The sequence below is a fragment of the Ictalurus furcatus genome, chromosome 1 (genome assembly GCF_023375685.1).
Source record: "Ictalurus furcatus strain D&B chromosome 1, Billie_1.0, whole genome shotgun sequence".
In the NCBI taxonomy this organism is placed as follows: Eukaryota; Metazoa; Chordata; class Actinopteri; order Siluriformes; family Ictaluridae; genus Ictalurus; species Ictalurus furcatus.
In genome coordinates this window covers 720,463-738,405 of record NC_071255.1, presented here as the reverse complement: position 1 = coordinate 738,405, position 17,943 = coordinate 720,463, and the positions used below count along the sequence as shown (strand labels likewise).

The following is a 17,943-nucleotide window of genomic DNA, read 5'->3' as shown; positions in this document are numbered from 1 at the left end:
AAGTGTTTTCTAAAGCGAAATAACGAAAGAAAGAAGGGAAGTGTTTTCTAAAGCGAAATAACGAAAGAAAGAAGGGAAGTGTTTTCTAAAGCGAAATAACGAAAGAAAGAAGGGAAGTGTTTTCTAAAGCGAAATAACGAAAGAAAGAAGGGAAGTGTTTTCTAAAGCGAAATAACGAAAGAAAGAAGGGAAGTGTTTTCTAAAGCGAAATAACGAAAGAAAGAAGGGAAGTGTTTTCTAAAGCGAAATAACGAAAGAAAGAAGGGAAGTGTTTTCTGAAGCGATATAACGAAAGAAAGAAGGGAAGTGTTTTCTAAAGCGAAATAACGAAAGGAAGAAAGAAAGAAAGTGTTTTCTAAAGCGAAATAACGAAAGGAAGAAAGAAAGAAAGTGTTTTCTAAAGCGAAATAATGAAAGGAAGGAAGAAAGAAAGTGTTTTCTAAAGCGAAATAACGAAAGGAAGAAAGAAAGTGTTTTCTAAAGCGAAATAACGAAAGGAAGAAAGAAAGTGTTTTCTAAAGCGATATAACGAAAGGAAGAAGGGAAGGAAGGACAGAGCAGAGAGATGAACAGATCAACGCATGCAAAGAGAAACCAGGCCTGAGAGGAGTAAAGAGAAAAAAACAACAGAGCCAGAGGAGAATGAAAGAAAAGAAAGAGAGAAAGAATTCGGTGTGTGCGGGATCTCGGGGAGGTTTTCGTGATCGTTTCGGTAAAAAAACAAAAAAAACAACAACATTTGATTCTGTTGCGGCTTTTTTCAATAATCTGTGATGCAGCTTATGGAGTTTTTTGTGCTTTTTTGCAGAGAACTACTCGAACTGCTGAAATCGCAGTCGCATGAAAAAGTCCTGCACACTTTCGCAGTGATGTTTGCTGGTAAACGAGACCGTCTCGCTGTACTCGTGTTCGACGCACGTGAATGGAAGAGCGCTTTGGCTGAATGCGTGTCATGACGTCACGTGACGTGTCTCGGCCCGGATCTGAGGTCATTTTTTAAAAATTGCAGCTCGTCCGAAGATCATTTCCTTGATTTTACATTCGTTTCTGCGATCGTGAAATCCTGGAGGGACTGAGAGAATAAAGTAGAAGTACAGAAGAAAGAAAGAGAGAGAGGGATTGCGTGGTAGAGAGAAAACACACAGTAGCAACAGAAAGAAAATGAGGAAGGATGAAAAGCTGTAGATAATAAGAGTGAAAGCTCAGTCCGTAAAGCCGCAGGATAGGAAGAGAAAGAAAGGAAAGATAAAGGAGAGATTGAAACACGAAGGAGGAGAAGAAGAGAGAGAAATTGATGGATTTAACAGATAAAAAGTAGACACTTAGAGTAAGAAAAGAAGAAAGGAAGAGATTATTAGTCAGATTTGAAAGTGAAAGGAAAGACTGAAAGCAAGAAAGAATGAACGATCAAAAGAAAATGATAGAGCTGAGGAGAGAGGCGAGAGAGTGGCGAAAGAGTGGTGAGAGAGTGGTGAGAGAGAGAGGCGAAAGAGTGGTGAGAGAGAGAGGCGAAAGAGTGGTGAGAGAGTGGCGAGAGAGAGGTGAGAGAGTGGCGAGAGAGTGGTGAAAGAAAGGGGAGAGAGTGGTGAAAGAAAGGGGAGAGAGCGGTGAGAGAAAGGGGAGAGAGTGGTGAGAGAGATGAGTGAAATCAGGAGCTGGGGGATTTACAAATGAACACGAATATCGTTCCTTAAACAAAAGTGCAAGCTTTACTCACTGTTTCTTTTGTATTATTTACAGATAAACTGAGCGTGTGTGTAACGTGTAAATATAAACATGAGAGAGAGAGAGAGAGAGAGAGAGAGAGACAGAGTAGAAGTGTAGATAGACAGATCTGAACAAAGTGGAAAAGATGAAAGGACGACCTGAGCAGAGAAAAGAACAGCAGAAGAACTCATGGATCAGAAAGGAGTTTAAAAACAAGAGAAACGGAAGGAAGAAGACATGCATCAGATGACAAAGGAGGAGAGGAAAGAAAAAAAGAATGTACGAAAGAAAAAGAGGACAGATAGATGTACAGATCACATCATGCAAAGAAAAGAAAGGAAATAAAAATAATAAAATAGAGTGAGTGCTAAAGCATTTTAGGAGATGGAGTGAGAGAATAAAGAAAGAGAAAAAAAGAACACAATAGTGACAGAAGGAAAAAGAGGACAGAGAACAGATAGATGCACAGGTCAGATCATGAGAGGAAAGAACAAATGGAGAGATCACTAAGGTAGTTTAGAAAGAATGAAAGAAGGAATAATGTTGATATAAGCGTGTGGCGTGAGCGAGAGCGCTGAAGGAGTGGAACGAGGGAACGTTATGGGTTTAAGTGCACTTCTCTTACAGCGTTTGGGACACAGCCGCGTGCTGAATATTACACACCGCTCCTTATAACCTGCTATAACGCACAATAATCACTCAGTCTTTCACAGGAACGTCTCACGTCATGCCACGTGGAGATGGGAAAGAGGGAACAGAGAACAAAAGGAAGGACAGCAGCAGACGGAGGAATGGAGAGAGAGAGAGAGAGAGAGAGAGAGAGATTTCAGCACAAATGACAGAAAAAAGGAGGAAGAGAAAAAAGTGATTAATAAATAAATTAGACAACTGTTTAAAAAAACAGACAGACGAGTTCAAAGGCTCATTAGAGAAGAAAGAAGTGAAAAAAGGAGGATAAATCATAGAGGACAGGTCTCACACACACACACACACACACACACACACTTAATGCTGTTTTGGGGCTCAGGATTTTAAAAGTAATCACACCGTGTGTGAATAATAATACAAATAATAATAATAATAATAATAATAATAATAATAATAATAATATGCAGTTAAAGAGACGGCTCTGCAGTGCATCATGGGATTGATTACTTCCCAGAGAGAGTACTGCACATAAGCGAGACTGCTTTTTTTTTTTTTTTTAGAACCAACCAGAAATAGAACTGGTGTTGGACGCATAGTGGAAGCATAATGAGGCACTCGAATGGGCGTGGCCAACAGAGGGGTGGAGTCATCATATTTTTAATACACAAGCTCTTAAATACTGTATAGTGGAAGAACAAAATGAAGGATTTGAGACGGAGCCTCAGTTCAAAGTACACTTCAAGAGTGTCTGGAGTGTGTATGTGTGGTGTTTGTGTGTGTGGAGTGTGTGTACGTCTGGTGTTTGTGTGTGTGGAGTGTGTATGTGTGTGGTATTTGTGTGCATTGAGTGTGTGTGTGTATGCAGAGTGTGTAAGTTGTGAGTAAGTTTAACTGTGTGCTTGCGAGATTTATCCAGTAAACAAACTAAAGTTTGAAGAGTTTCTCTAAAACATAAACAGTGATTCTGAGAGTTCAGGGCTGCGACGATACGATACGATTCGATATGATACGATACTTTCACGTTACAGTAAACATCCAGTGGTGCAGTGGTGGCTTGATGGTTCAGGCTCTGGGTTACTGATCGGAAGGTCGGGGGTTCAAACCCCAGCGCTGCCAAGCTGCCACTGTTGGGCCCTTGAGCAAGGCCCTTAACCCTCTCTGCTCCAGGGGGCGCTGTATCATGGCTGACCCTGCGCTCTGACCCCAACTTCCTGACAGGCTGGGGTATGTGAAGAAAAGAATTTCACTGTACTGTAATGTATACGTGATTAATAAAGACTCATTATCAATATGATTATCCAACACCCGATATCAGTATCACAACATCACATCCAGCTCAGAGTGGAGTGTTCAGTGCGTCATCATGCTAACGATATCTGTGTAGCGTATCGGCGTATCGTGATACTGATTTATATCGTCACACCCCTGAGGAACATCAGCACTGAGGTAGAACACACACACACACACACACACACACACACACACAGTGAGGAGGAAGAAACACTGAGTCACCTGCACCTGCGCACTCTTCAGTGAAGCTCACAGTTTAGCATCGTACTGTAACTCACACACACACACACACACACACACACTGCACTGCACTGCACATCAATATTACAATGATCTACAAAAATAATTCATATATTCACTAAGCGCTAGGTACGTACTGATAATCACTTCTACGACATCCTGTGATGTTTAGCACTCGATACTGCGGTGGGCGGAGCTTAACTCACACTCACCCAGCCAATCACAAGCTTAGCTCTAGTGTTATTTTGTGTAATTATAAACAACAGACAGTTTTTTTTAGCATTACATGGACTGTTAAGCTGATGCTGTTTGAACTCCTTTGACTGGCTGCTTTCACTTAAGTTTTACTTAAGCTCCGCCCACTTCTGTGACATCTGTCTCGTCACTGTTTCAAATATAATTCTCTTCCTCGACGAGCTAAATGCAGACATCGTGATTTTATCGTAATAATATCGTAGATTAGTGTACGAACATATCAGCACGTACCTGCGAACAGCACACCGTAATCACACACACGTTCCTGATCAACACGCGCAGGAACCGGGCGGGGTCATTAGCGTGTTAGCGTACCGCTGGTGTTGCTAATCGTAAGAAAAGTAATAATAATAATAATAATAAAACGGTGAGACTAACCAGCCAGCAGTATTTAACTCTTATTAGCGTAACGCTAACTACGACACTGTGAGCATTGTGAGCACCATGTATGAGGTCAGTGTGGGTGTGGCTTCTTTCAGGCTCTTCAGTTCATTGGCTGAGTGAAGCTCCGCCCAGTTGATCATCCAGGAAATTAGTGTGGGGTCAGTACGGAGGTCAGTATGGGGTGAAGCGGTTGTAGCCTCCTCGATACAGACTGGCCTGAGGGGGGACAAAACACATACCTGTTTAGCATTAAACACACACACACACACACACACACACACACACACTGAATCACTGAAGGTAGCAACCTTAGTGTGATACGAAGTATGTGTGAATCTCACCATAGTGCTGACTCCGTATGTGGTGGTCGGACCTACGGAGTGATGGTAGGGGTCGGTGGTGTACAGTCTCCCGTAACTACACACACACACACACACACACACTTAGATAAAGTGAACACACTGCTGACAGATGAATTCTATAAAAGGTGAAACAGGTGTATATTCGTGTAAAAGCTGATTAAATGATGAATAGAGATTAGATTAGATCATTTTTTTACCCATCACTGTACGTGGCCGTAGCTGTGGCTGAAGGAGACTGAGCCACTCTGTAAGCAGCAGGATATCCTCCCTAACACACACACACACACACACACACACACACACACACACACACACACACATTCATAATGTAATATTTCATACAGCATAATGTAAATTTCTTAAAATTCAATGTAACTTGTTCTTTAAACTCACATAGACTTCAGTTCCGTATAGTCCATCCTGATAGACCACCCTGTAACACACACACACACACACACACACACACACACACACACACACACGATAAATACACATGATCATTAAACTCTAACTGTATATCCTGATCCTGTTTCGTCTGTCTGAGAGAGTAAGACTGACCCTGGATAGGCCGGAACAGCAGTGGGCGTGGCCGCCGCCGCTGCCGCCGAGCGGATGGTATTATACACCGCTCGACCACGCCCCCTCAGGGCGGAGCCTCTGTAAGCCAGTGTTGCCGTGGGAACGGGATAAGGAAAGCTGGCAACTATTTTCAAAAAAGGAAGAAATGAGTCAATCTCAGAGAGCATTCACCTTTGATTCATTTAAGAGCCTAAATAAAGAGTGGAGGTGTGTGTGTGTGTGTGTGTGTGTGTGTATGTGTGTGTGTGTGTGTGTGAGAGAGAGAGAGATGCAGTACCGGTGTAGAGTTCTGGAGCGTACATGGCTCCCATCATGGGGTTAATCTTCCATCCTGCAGCTGCACACAGACACACAGACACAATGGATGGATGATTACTGAAGATTCCACTGAGTCCTTGGTGAGTTTTCTGCGTAGAGCTGATGAATGTGAGTGTGTGATGATAACGAGCTCACCGTTAACGATCGGAGTCTGCGGTTTCTTCGTCACCACCCTGGCCGTGGCGTTGTTCACCTTCAGAATAAATACACAAACACACAAAACATGTATTTTCCTGATAACTCCTCATAATCACTACTACTGACTACTGATTCCATTCCTTCAAAATGAGGCAAAACTGTGTGTTTTGATCTGATGATGTCATTGTATATGCAGTGATGTCACGTGACGTCATCACTGCGCTGCCGTACTCACGCTCGCACTGGAAAATAAACGCCAATCCACTACGGACATAACGTCATACAAACATACGACCAAAACCCGAATGTAGGCCTTTTGAAAAATAGGCTAGCACTGCTAGTATGACATCATCACTATTTATGGTGAAGATCATCTGAACATCTGCAACACCACCAAACAGCACACATACACCGGGTTCCTCATACGCAAACACGTGAATGTAAACACGTTAGTGTTCCTACCTCGATCTTTCTCCCCTCCACGATCGTCCCGTTGAGTTTCTCTCGGGCTCGATCGGCTTCTGCCGCGTTCTCAAACGTCACGAAGCCAAAACCCTGAACAACAACAGGATCTGAGTCACAACCCCGACGCGCTCAAGACTGAATATAGATCACATCCTACACATGCACATGGAGCATGGATCTGCCATGCTAATGGCCTAGCATGCTAGTCAGCTAGCTAACAGAGTTAACCACAGCGTTAGCTTCACCCAGTGGGACTGTGAGCCAGCTCAGACTCAGGAAATGTTCACGAGTTATTATACAGATCATGACTGACCTTTGACCCTCTCTCATTGAAGATGATCTCTACGTCCAGGATTTTGCCAAATTGCTGAAAGACAAAAGACAGTTTGTTTATTTGTTTATTGTTTATTATTGACACCCGGATAAAACATGATTTGTTTATTAGCATATGCTAATCAAGCTAGCAATAAGCTAACATTATTGCTGTGTGTGTATTTAGCATGATTAACATGATGTAGGAGGAAATAAACTAAAGCTAAGATTATGATTCACTTGATTCAGTTAGTCAGAATGATTCACTTGTTTGAATCAATTCAGATTCAATTAAACTTTTACTCTTGTTGACACTTTATCATTTTTGTTTTGTTATTTTACCCCGAACATCTGTCTCAGGTCAGGATCACGGAATCTGAAGGGAATATTGGAGACATGAAGGCGTTTGGGTTGGGCTTTCCCAGACCCCTCTTCCTCGCTGCCACTTCCTGCTCCCCCCGTCGCCAGGGGGACGTTCAGAGGCTGGGGGTCAGAGGTCACTGGGGCCAGACCTTCGTCCTGAGCGATGGACAACGTGACAGAGAGATCAGATTAAAATAACAACTGTAGAGCGGTGTAAAGGTACACTAGGCAGAAGAAGAATACAGAGAGACTGAAAGAGAGAGAGACAGGGAGAGAGACTGGGAGAGAGAGAGAGACAGGGAGAGAGACAGGGAGAGAGAGAGGGAGAGAGAGAGACAGGGAGAGAGACAGGGAGAGAGAGAGAGCAACAGGGAGAGAGAGAGAGAGAGAGAGAGTGACAGGGAGACAGGCAGAGAGAGAGACAGGGATAGAGAGAGAGAGTGACAGTGATAGAGAGAGAGAGTGACAGGGAGAGAGAGAGAGTGACAGGGAGACAGGTAGAGAGAGACAGGGATAGAGAGAGAGAGAGTGACAGGGAGAGAGGGAGAGAGTGACAGGGATAGAGAGAGAGTGACAGGGAGAGAGAGAGAGTGACAGGGAGAGAGAGAGAGTGACAGGGAGAGAGAGAGAGACAGGGAGAGAGAGAGAGAGAGAGTGACAGGGAGAGTGAGAGAGTGACAGGGAGAAAGAGAGAGAGAGAGTGACAGGGAGAGAGAGAGAGAGAGAGAGAGAGTGACAGGGAGACAGGCAGAGAGAGAGACAGGGATAGAGAGAGAGAGTGACAGTGATAGAGAGAGAGAGTGACAGGGAGAGAGAGAGAGTGACAGGGAGACAGGTAGAGAGAGACAGGGATAGAGAGAGAGAGAGTGACAGGGAGAGAGGGAGAGAGTGACAGGGATAGAGAGAGAGTGACAGGGAGAGAGAGAGAGTGACAGGGAGAGAGAGAGAGTGACAGGGAGAGAGAGAGAGACAGGGAGAGAGAGAGAGAGAGAGAGTGACAGGGAGAGTGAGAGAGTGACAGGGAGAAAGAGAGAGAGTGACAGGGAGACAGGCAGAGAGAGAGACAGGGATAGAGAGAGAGAGTGACAGTGATAGAGAGAGAGAGTGACAGGGAGAGAGAGAGAGTGACAGGGAGACAGGTAGAGAGAGACAGGGATAGAGAGAGAGAGAGTGACAGGGAGAGAGGGAGAGAGTGACAGGGATAGAGAGAGAGTGACAGGGAGAGAGAGAGTGACAGGGAGAGAGAGAGAGTGACAGGGAGAGAGAGAGAGTGACAGGGAGAGAGAGAGAGACAGGGAGAGAGAGAGAGAGAGAGTGACAGGGAGAGTGAGAGAGTGACAGGGAGAAAGAGAGAGAGAGAGTGACAGGGAGAGAGAGAGAGAGAGAGTGACAGGGAGAGAGAGAGAGAGAGTGACAGGGAGAGTGAGAGAGTGACAGGGAGAAAGAGAGAGAGAGAGTGACAGGGAGAGAGAGAGAGAGAGAGTGACAGGGAGAGTGAGAGAGTGACAGGGAGAAAGAGAGAGAGAGAGTGACAGGGAGAGAGAGAGAGACAGGGAGAGAGAGAGAGAGAGAGAGTGACAGGGAGAGTGAGAGAGTGACAGGGAGAAAGAGAGAGAGAGAGTGACAGGGAGAAAGAGAGAGAGAGAGTGACAGGGAGAGAGAGAGAGAGAGAGTGACAGGGAGAGTGAGAGAGTGACAGGGAGAGAGAGAGAGACAGGGAGAGAGAGAGAGAGAGAGTGACAGGGAGAGTGAGAGAGTGACAGGGAGAAAGAGAGAGAGAGAGTGACAGGGAGAGAGAGAGAGAGAGAGAGACAGGGAGAGAGAGAGAGAGAGAGTGACAGGGAGAGTGAGAGAGTGACAGGGAGAAAGAGAGAGAGAGAGTGACAGGGAGAGAGAGAGAGAGAGAGTGACAGGGAGAGTGAGAGAGTGACAGGGAGAAAGAGAGAGAGAGAGTGACAGGGAGAGAGAGAGATCAGGATGATACACTTTACATATTAAAAAAATCTCATCAGTAAGATCAATAATCAGCCGTTCCCGATAAACGTAACAGCAGATTAACATCATATTACATCATCACATCATACTGCATCATCACGTATCTGATTACATCATCAGTGTGGATAAAAGACCCCATGCAGTTCAACACTACAGCTAACAGTGCGTCACACCCACATCCACTACCCACAATGCACCACGATGCCACTGTGTGTGTGTGTGTGTGTACGTGTGTGTGTGTGTGTGTGAGCCTGCCTCATCAAAATGCCATTACACTGTTATGCTGTTATCATCATCATCATCATCATCAACAACGAGAAGTTCATGTTACAGACAGCAGATTAAAGACAAATAAAGAAAAACTGCTGGAGCAAAAAAAGAAAATAAGGGATGAAAAACTGTGAAAAAATAAAGCACAAGGGCCCAGAAAAGCAGGAATAACAGATTAGCTGCAGCTGTGGAGAAAAAGAGCGAGGGGTGAGAGAGAGAAGGAGAGAGAGAGAGAAAGATGAAGGTGAAAAGAGGAAAAAAGGCACTGAGTCGTATTCAGAGTCAGCAGCTTCAGGTCTGAAACTTACAGCTAGTTCCTCACCCACTCCACCTCTCCTCTCTCACTCCACCTCTCTACTGACTCTCACTCACTCCACCTCTCCTCTCTCACTCTCACTCTCACTCACTCCACCTCTCCTCTCTCACTCTCACTCCACCTCTCTACTCACTCTCACCCACTCCACCTCTCAACTCACTCTCACTCACTCCACCTCTCCTCTCTCACTCTCTCTCCACCTCTCTACTCACTCACTCTCACTCCACCTCTCTACTCACTCTCACTCACTCCACCTCTCCTCTCTCACTCTCACCCACTCCACTTCTCCTCTCCTCACTCGCTCCACCTCTCCTCACTCTCACTCACTCCACCTCTCCTCATTCTCACTCACTCCACCTCTCCTCTCTCACTCGCTCCACCTCTCCTCACTCTCACTCACTCCACCTCTCCTCATTCTCACTCACTCCACCTCTCCTCTCTCACTCGCTCCACCTCTCCTCACTTGCTCCACCTACACCCAGAACCTTCTCAGCCACACTTTCAGATTATTCAAATCACCTTCATGTAGTTCTCCGCCCCGGTTTTAGACAAACTCTGCCCCTGCTTAACTGACATGCCAGTGTCACTGAGTGCTGAACTCAACTCTGAATACAGCACAGAGAAGGGGGGGGGGGGTAATAAAGAAGGATAGGGAGGGAGAGAATAGAAAAAGAATATAAGAAAGACAGAGTATAAGGAAAGAAAGATGATGGGGAGTTGAGAAAGATGGAGAGAGGGATAGAGAGATGCAGGAAGTGTAAGACGTCACGGTGCTGCAATATGGTGAATGAGGTTAAAGGTCATTACCCACGATTCCATGTAAAAGGGCAAATATTAATTAGGGGGGATAAAGAAGTGTATCATCATCATCATCATCATCAGTCGCAGCACACAGACAGAGCAACAGTGTGTGTGGGGGGTGTAATGAGTGTGTGTGTGTGTGTGTGTGTGTGCAGGGGGTGGGGTTTAGGTGCTATGATGTCACGATGCAGAGGTGTGAACCTGGCTGAAAGAGGAAGGAGGAGGAGGAGCTCGTCCGCTCTGAAACCTCCAGAGTGTGACGCTGGCCCTTCCTAGTGGATATATACTGAAGATTAGAGACAGGCCGCGTCCCAATCCATCCTCCTTATCAATACACACTCGTCCACTTCCCCTAGATCGAGTCCATTTGAGGAAACTTCTCAAATTTAAACTCATAACAATGAACCATGTTAAACGGAAACACTGACAGAGAGACACGTGTGTGTGTGTGTGTGTGTGTGTGTGTGTGTGTCCTGCTATACATATCACACACGCAGCTCTCAACTCTGACCATGTATGGTAATGCAACTGACACACACACACCTTTATTACACTTATTACACCTGCGTAATTTAAAATAATGGATAGTTTAAATGAAATGATTAAAATCCGGATCCTGAATGTAAAAGTGGAGATCATTTCTAACAGATTAAAGACACGTGATCAGATTAAATCTACAGACTGTAGTAAGGCTCGGGCTTTTACACGCCGTTTAACACGTCACATAACACATCAGTGGATATTTACCTCCAGTCCACGAGCCAATCGTCTGTCTCTTACCGTGTTATTGGCAGGTATAGGCTCCGCCCCCTCGTGCTGAGCGCTCTGATACACTCGGAGCTGATGGTGGTCTGGGTAATCAGAGCTGGAGTGGGCGGAGCTAAAATCAAGAGGCGGGAGTCTGGCTGCGGGTGTGGGCGGGGCCTGTCCGGGTGGTGGATACGAAGGGGGTGCGGCGTAGACCTGGGTAAGGGCAGGGTCACTGCTCCCTGGCCCCGCCTCCTGAGCAGGAGCACCCTATAGAGAGAGAGAGCGGATACTCTATTATCTATCATAGTAATTATTTCATATTTATGAAGGATAAATATTTGGTATTGAAACTCATTCTATAAATAATTCACAATCCACACGCTCAGTCTGAACTTTCTCATCAGAGAAGTGTTGTGCTCAAATCTCCTCAAAATCCAGACGAACGGAAGTGTGTGAGAAGCGCAGTCGTGTAACAGTGAGAAAGCAGACGCTGATCACCAAAACATCAGAAATATGACACGTGATCTCAAAACTCCACCAAACTCCCAAAACGTGTATAAAAACTACAAGATCACGTCTTTAAATCTACACACAAACAACACACACACAACACTCCCTCTGTGTTCCTACACGTGTGAACTGTGACTAAACACAGTGAAGATCAGTTAAAACCCAAAACACGTGATTTCTCATCTTTCAAAAGAATTCATTAACAAATAAAGTCAAATAAACATGAGTGTAAACAAAAATAAACATCACATCAGACCCCAAAAAACTATAAATAAAAAACTGTAAATAAATGGGTTAGGGTTAGGTGTTTTCCTTACCATCTCAGTGCATCTTCTCTTCTCTCACAACACACACACATACACACACACACACTCACATGCTTTAATGGTCCTGTGTTAGCCCCGCCCACTATTACACACTTCATACACACTCACCAATCACAGCACAGCACGTGCCATCTGCCCCTGTCAATCATCCTCCTGCCCCCTCCCACCTGTCCTGTCCTGTCCTGTCCTGACACTGAACAGAACAGTGTGTGTGTGTGTGTGTGTGGTGATAAGATAATAAAACCCAAAATATATATCTACAATCTCACTGTGTCACAAATGGTGGATAAAAGTGTGCGTGTGTGTGTGTGTGCATGTGTGTGTACAGAGTCTCCCTGCTCCCTGATGATCAAGTCTCTTACACCACAGCAACTTACCAACAATTATAATGTTCTTATTTATTAAAGAACGACCCGTCATGCTTTTTATCCATTTATAGTTACATGTGATGTTCTCACTTAAGTTATAGCAGCTATAAACACTCGTTCCCTCACCATCCCTCTATTTATTCTCTCTCTTTATTCTCTCTCTTCATTCCCTCTCTCTTTATTCTCTCTCTCTATTCCCTCTCTTTATTCCCTCTCTATTCTCTCTCTTTATTCCCTCTCTTCATTCTCTCTCTCTTTATTCCCTCTCTTTATTCCCTCTCTATTCTCTCTCTTTATTCCCTCTCTTCATTCTCTCTCTCTTTATTCCCTCTCTTTATTCCCTCTCTATTCTCTCTCTTTATTCCCTCTCTTCATTCTCTCTCTCTTTATTCCCTCTCTATTCTCTCTCTCTTTATTCCCTCTCTATTCTCTCTCTCTTTATTCCCTCTCTCCATTCTCTCTCTTTATTCCCTCTCTTTATTCCCTCTCTCTATTCCCTCTCTCTATTCTCTCTCTTTATTCCCTCTCTCTATTCCATCTCTCTATTCTCTCTCTATTCTCTCTCTTTATTCCCTCTCTTCATTCTCTCTCTCTTTATTCCCTCTCTTTATTCCCTCTCTATTCTCTCTCTTTATTCCCTCTCTTCATTCTCTCTCTCTTTATTCCCTCTCTTTATTCCCTCTCTATTCTCTCTCTCTTTATTCCCTCTCTCCATTCTCTCTCTTTATTCTCTCTCTCCATTCTCTCTCTCTATTCCCTCTCTCTATTCTCTCTCTCTATTCCCTCTCTCTATTCTCTCTCTATTCCATCTCTCTATTCTCTCTCTCTATTCCCTCTCTCTATTCCCTCTCTCTATTCTCTCTCTATATTCTCTCTCTCTATTCTCTCTCTTTATTCCCTCTCTCTATTCCATCTCTCTATTCTCTCTCTATTCTCTCTCTTTATTCCCTCTCTTCATTCTCTCTCTCTTTATTCCCTCTCTTTATTCCCTCTCTATTCTCTCTCTTTATTCTCTCTCTCCATTCTCTCTCTTTATTCCCTCTCTTTATTCCCTCTCTCTATTCCCTCTCTCTATTCTCTCTCTTTATTCCCTCTCTCTATTCCATCTCTCTATTCTCTCTCTATTCCATCTCTCTATTCTCTCTCTCTATTCCCTCTCTCTATTCTCTCTCTATATTCTCTCTCTCCATTCTCTCTCTTTATTCTCTCTCTCCATTCTCTCTCTTTATTCCCTCTCTTTATTCTCTCTCTTTATTCTCTCTCTTTATTCCCTCTCTCTATTCTCTCTCTTTATTCCATCTCTCTATTCCATCTCTCTATTCTCTCTCTCTATTCCCTCTCTCTATTCTCTCTCTCTATTCTCTCTCTCTATTCTCTCTCTTTATTCTCTCTCTAAGTTAATAAGAGACAACCCTGCAGTGTGTGGTGTTAGTGAGAAACAGTAAAGAAGTGTAAACTCCTCTGACTGTTACACAGCGCTGACACTGGAGACTCCTTCCGTAAATATGAAATTTTACAGAAAATGTCAAAGATTGCGCGCGTTTTTCAATCCGTGCGCTGTACACGTCCCTGTGAACGAGCCATTACTATAGAAACCGTAACGTATTAGAAGGAGCACATTAATATTAATATAAACCTGCACTACTGTCACAGCCGCTGTTATAGAGAACTAATCACCACCTTCTGACCAATCACAGTCCAGAACTCAGCAGCGTGGTGTAAAGATATATTAATACTGCAGTTACTTTAGAATCACCTGCAGAACACAAAGACAGAAGTTAGTAAAAGTGTTTGTTGTGAAACATTTGGCACACACACACACACACACACACACACACACACACACACATACACACACACACACACACACACACACACCTGCCATTTGGCTGAATGATTCAGCTGTCCTGACTTCTCACCCAGACTGTAGATTCAGCCAATCTGAGACAGATCTGATCTCACACACTTCAGCAGAGAGCCAGGAGCACGCTGGAGAACGTCATACTTATTATATATAAAGTGAAGCTCATCATTGTGTGTGAGACAAAAATACTCTAAAAGTCTCTCCATTCCGAAGCGAGTGGAGTAGAGATCTGACCATCGACACATCAGATACGTCCAGTTATAATCCGGTTATTAGAAATGATCCAGCTCAGATCTTCATGGTTATGGGTATTAACACCACGGTGAGGCGGAATGCACGAATCCGATTGGTCAGAAGGTGCAAGATGAATGACAGGTTATCGTTTCTATAGTAACAGCTCAGACACAGATGCGGCAGATGCTCCACATAATCTAACACTAATAATAAACAGTTTTTTTAAATGTTTGTTTAGCAAAACCAAATGTGTAATCGTTGATGTGGTGACGTTAGGAGACATTTATTATTATTTAATATATATGGAAGGAGTCTCAGCGCTCTGTAACGGTCACGGTGCTCTGTAAAGTTCCTCAGAGGTCTTCAGGACAGAGGAGTTTAGAGAGAGTGAGAGAGAGAGAGAGAGAGAGCAAGAGAGAGAGTGAGTGAGAGCGAGAGAGAGCGAGAGAAAGTGAGAGAGTGTGTGAGAGAGAGAGTGAGAGAGAGTGAGTGAGCGAGAGAGTGATAGACAGTGAGTGAGAGAGAGAGTGAGTGAGATCGAGAGAGAGAGAGAGTGAGTGACAGTGAGAGAAAGAGAGAGAGTGTGAGAGAGAGAGTGAGAGGGAGAGAGAGAGAGAGAGAGAGTGAGAGACAGTGTGTGAGAGAGAGAGTGAGAGGGAGAGGGAGAGAGTGAGAGGGAGAGAGAGAGAGTGAGTGAGAGAGAGAGAGAGTGAAGAATGGTGAAGAACGATTGCTAGTCGTAGCTACAACGTACGTGAGAACAGGAAGTAACTCGTCTCTCAGACGTTCCTCAGAATTAAATCTAACTGTAAACTGTTGAAATACTCGACGTGTCGTTCATTAATGAACTGAACAGTGTCATTATTATCAGATCTCTGCTGTATCAGCGGAATAACCCTGTGTATGTACACTCACACACACACACACACACACACACACTCACACACACACACTCACTCACACACACACACTCACACACTTCGGTTACTCCGCGTTATTAACACATGAACATGTTCCCTCGGGGTTTGAAGTCATTACTGCGTGATGTTTTTATTATGCACGGATGTCATCAGAGAGGCTCTGTGGATTATTACTCTCTCAACTTATTATGATCTTTTCTTTTTTTTTTTTAAACAAAAGTAGACTGACTGAGCACACACTGTCTAATCAAATCATGTGTGTGTGTGTGTGTGTGTGTGTGTGTAGAAGTATTATAATTATTATTATTATTGTCATCGATGTGACACAAACACACAGCACACTCACACACACACACGCACACACACACCTTCACTAGTGTCACTTTATACCCAACCCCCACTCTTTCAGCTGTCACTGTAGGGGTTAAAGATCAGCAACAGAAACAGCTGAAGGATCTCACTCACACACACACACACACACACACACACACACACACACACTTACAACCGGTCCGATACTTTAGTTCTTTACAAATGAATATGAATAGATTATAATTCTGGTAAACATTGACTTTGTTATCACACACACACTGAAATACCAGACATAAGTGTGTGTGTGCGCACGTGTGTGTGTGTGTGTGTGTTAATCTGCATTGATAGGTAAAGACTAAAAATACAGCCCACACACACACACACACACACTCAGGTTAAATCAGGAACAGCTCTGTTCAGTGTAAAGGTGCGACATTTTACTTTAACCCTGAGTTAAAAGTGACGTGTTAGTGAGAGAAAGATCTTTATATTTATCTCTTTAATAGATTTATACGTCAGATTTCTCTCATCTTTTCACGTTTAAGATTCTGCCAGCAGAATAAGAAAATATTAACGTTTGAAATGTGTAGAAGAGTCCGATCTAAAATCCATCGACAAGATCAGACAGTCTGTCTGTAAGAAATATCAAATAAACTATTCCAGAAACGTTCTCTTGCTAAGAGATAAATATATATTTATGTACCTTCTTTTTGTTGTGGTACAGGTGTGTGTGTGTGTGTGTGTGTGTGTGTGGATCTGGAATAAACCCTTCATCATTTCATTCCACACTCATCCTCAACGCCACTCCATCATCACTTCATCACCATGGCGATCATCACGCGACACCACACCTTCTCCGAACATGTCGATTAATCCTCCAGAACAGCAGCTCTGGTTATTATAGCACAGGTTATTATTAACACATTCGTTCTGACACCTTATGGTTTCCATAGTAACGGCTCTTTCACAGGGGCGTGTCCAGCGGACACTCCACTGACATATTTTAAATTTAGTTAAGGAAGGAGTCTCCAGTGTCAGCGCTTTGTAACGGTCAGGTTACAGAAGAGTTTTACGCTTCTTTGCATAAGACAATTTTATTTTACTTATTAACTTCACGACCGTTTAGAGCTTCTGTAACACAAGTGAGGACGTTAAATGTAAACATAAACGGATAAAAAGTATGACATGGTTGATAATTGTTATCGTTGTCAGGTGGGTGAGGAATAAAACGCGTGTGGACACACTGGCTGGTTGATTGTTTTTCTCTAACAGCATGACGCAGAGTGTTTTAGTCCTTACGCAATACACTGTTCTAATGGACACACGTTTAAAATAACAGCATGGAGAGAGAGAATAAAATGACAGCACATTTTAGAGAGAGAGAGAGAGAGAGACAAATATAGAGAAAAAGAGTGAGAGATATGGAGGGACAGAAAAAGACCAAGAGAGAGAGTCAACAGATTGAGAAATATAATAAGACATAGAGAGAGAAAAATGGAGTGAGACAGACAGAATGAGAGACATGTTAAAGAGTAAAATGAGAGACAGACAGATGGAGAGAGATACAGAGAGAGATTTGGGGTTACCTGCACAAGGCTGGGGTAGCACGAGGTTTGTGGGTACACAGGGAGACCATACGGCTGCAGGATGACCGCAGGAGAGGACAACATGGTGCATAGCCAGGAGCAGAGACACCACGCAGGAGAAACAGACAGAAAAGTGTGGAAAAGTTCTCTAGAGAGAGACAACAGAACCCAGGAGAGAGAACCGAGTTGGGGAAACCCGGGGAGAGAAACCAAGACGGTCCCAAAAAGAACAGAGGAACAGTTTCAAAAGAAAAAGAACAAAAGCGAAAAGCTGAGAGTGTGTGTCAGGATCAAACCTGCGCTGAGGTCTGAGGAGTACAACATGTGTTCATTACTGTGTGTGTGTGTGTGTGTGTGTGTGTGTGTGTGTGAGCAGCTCTGACAGATAGAAACACATGTCTAGAGTCATGTTACACTCCTGTTATAAATAGCTGCTGTGTTTCTGCTCCACACCAAACTGATCTCAGAACAGCTATTGATTTTAATCCTGTGTGAACGTTTCATAAAATAACGTTTAAAGTGCAAATAGGAGCTAAATAAACCTATAATATATATATATATATAGAAGCGAACCTAGACAGTGGTGAGCGGAGCACAGACACCCAAGAGGCCGTTTCTGGGGCAAACATG

General features: G+C 43.8%; 1 protein-coding gene across 1 annotated transcript; it reads right to left on the bottom strand.

The window, feature by feature from the left end:
* Positions 1 to 1,299: 1,299 nt before the first annotated feature.
* Positions 1,300 to 17,397, bottom strand: rbfox1l (RNA binding fox-1 homolog 1, like). The gene is made up of 13 exons (XM_053643271.1): positions 17,314 to 17,397; positions 11,224 to 11,460; positions 7,041 to 7,217; positions 6,700 to 6,753; positions 6,384 to 6,476; positions 5,919 to 5,976; positions 5,743 to 5,802; positions 5,445 to 5,589; positions 5,280 to 5,319; positions 5,084 to 5,154; positions 4,866 to 4,941; positions 3,868 to 4,740; positions 1,300 to 2,411 (listed from the first exon to the last, which is right to left on the bottom strand). Exons 1-12 carry the CDS (start codon positions 17,395 to 17,397, stop codon positions 4,696 to 4,698), a joined length of 1,140 nt encoding a protein of 379 aa, XP_053499246.1. The 3' UTR covers positions 1,300 to 2,411; positions 3,868 to 4,695.
* Positions 17,398 to 17,943: the final 546 nt, after the last annotated feature.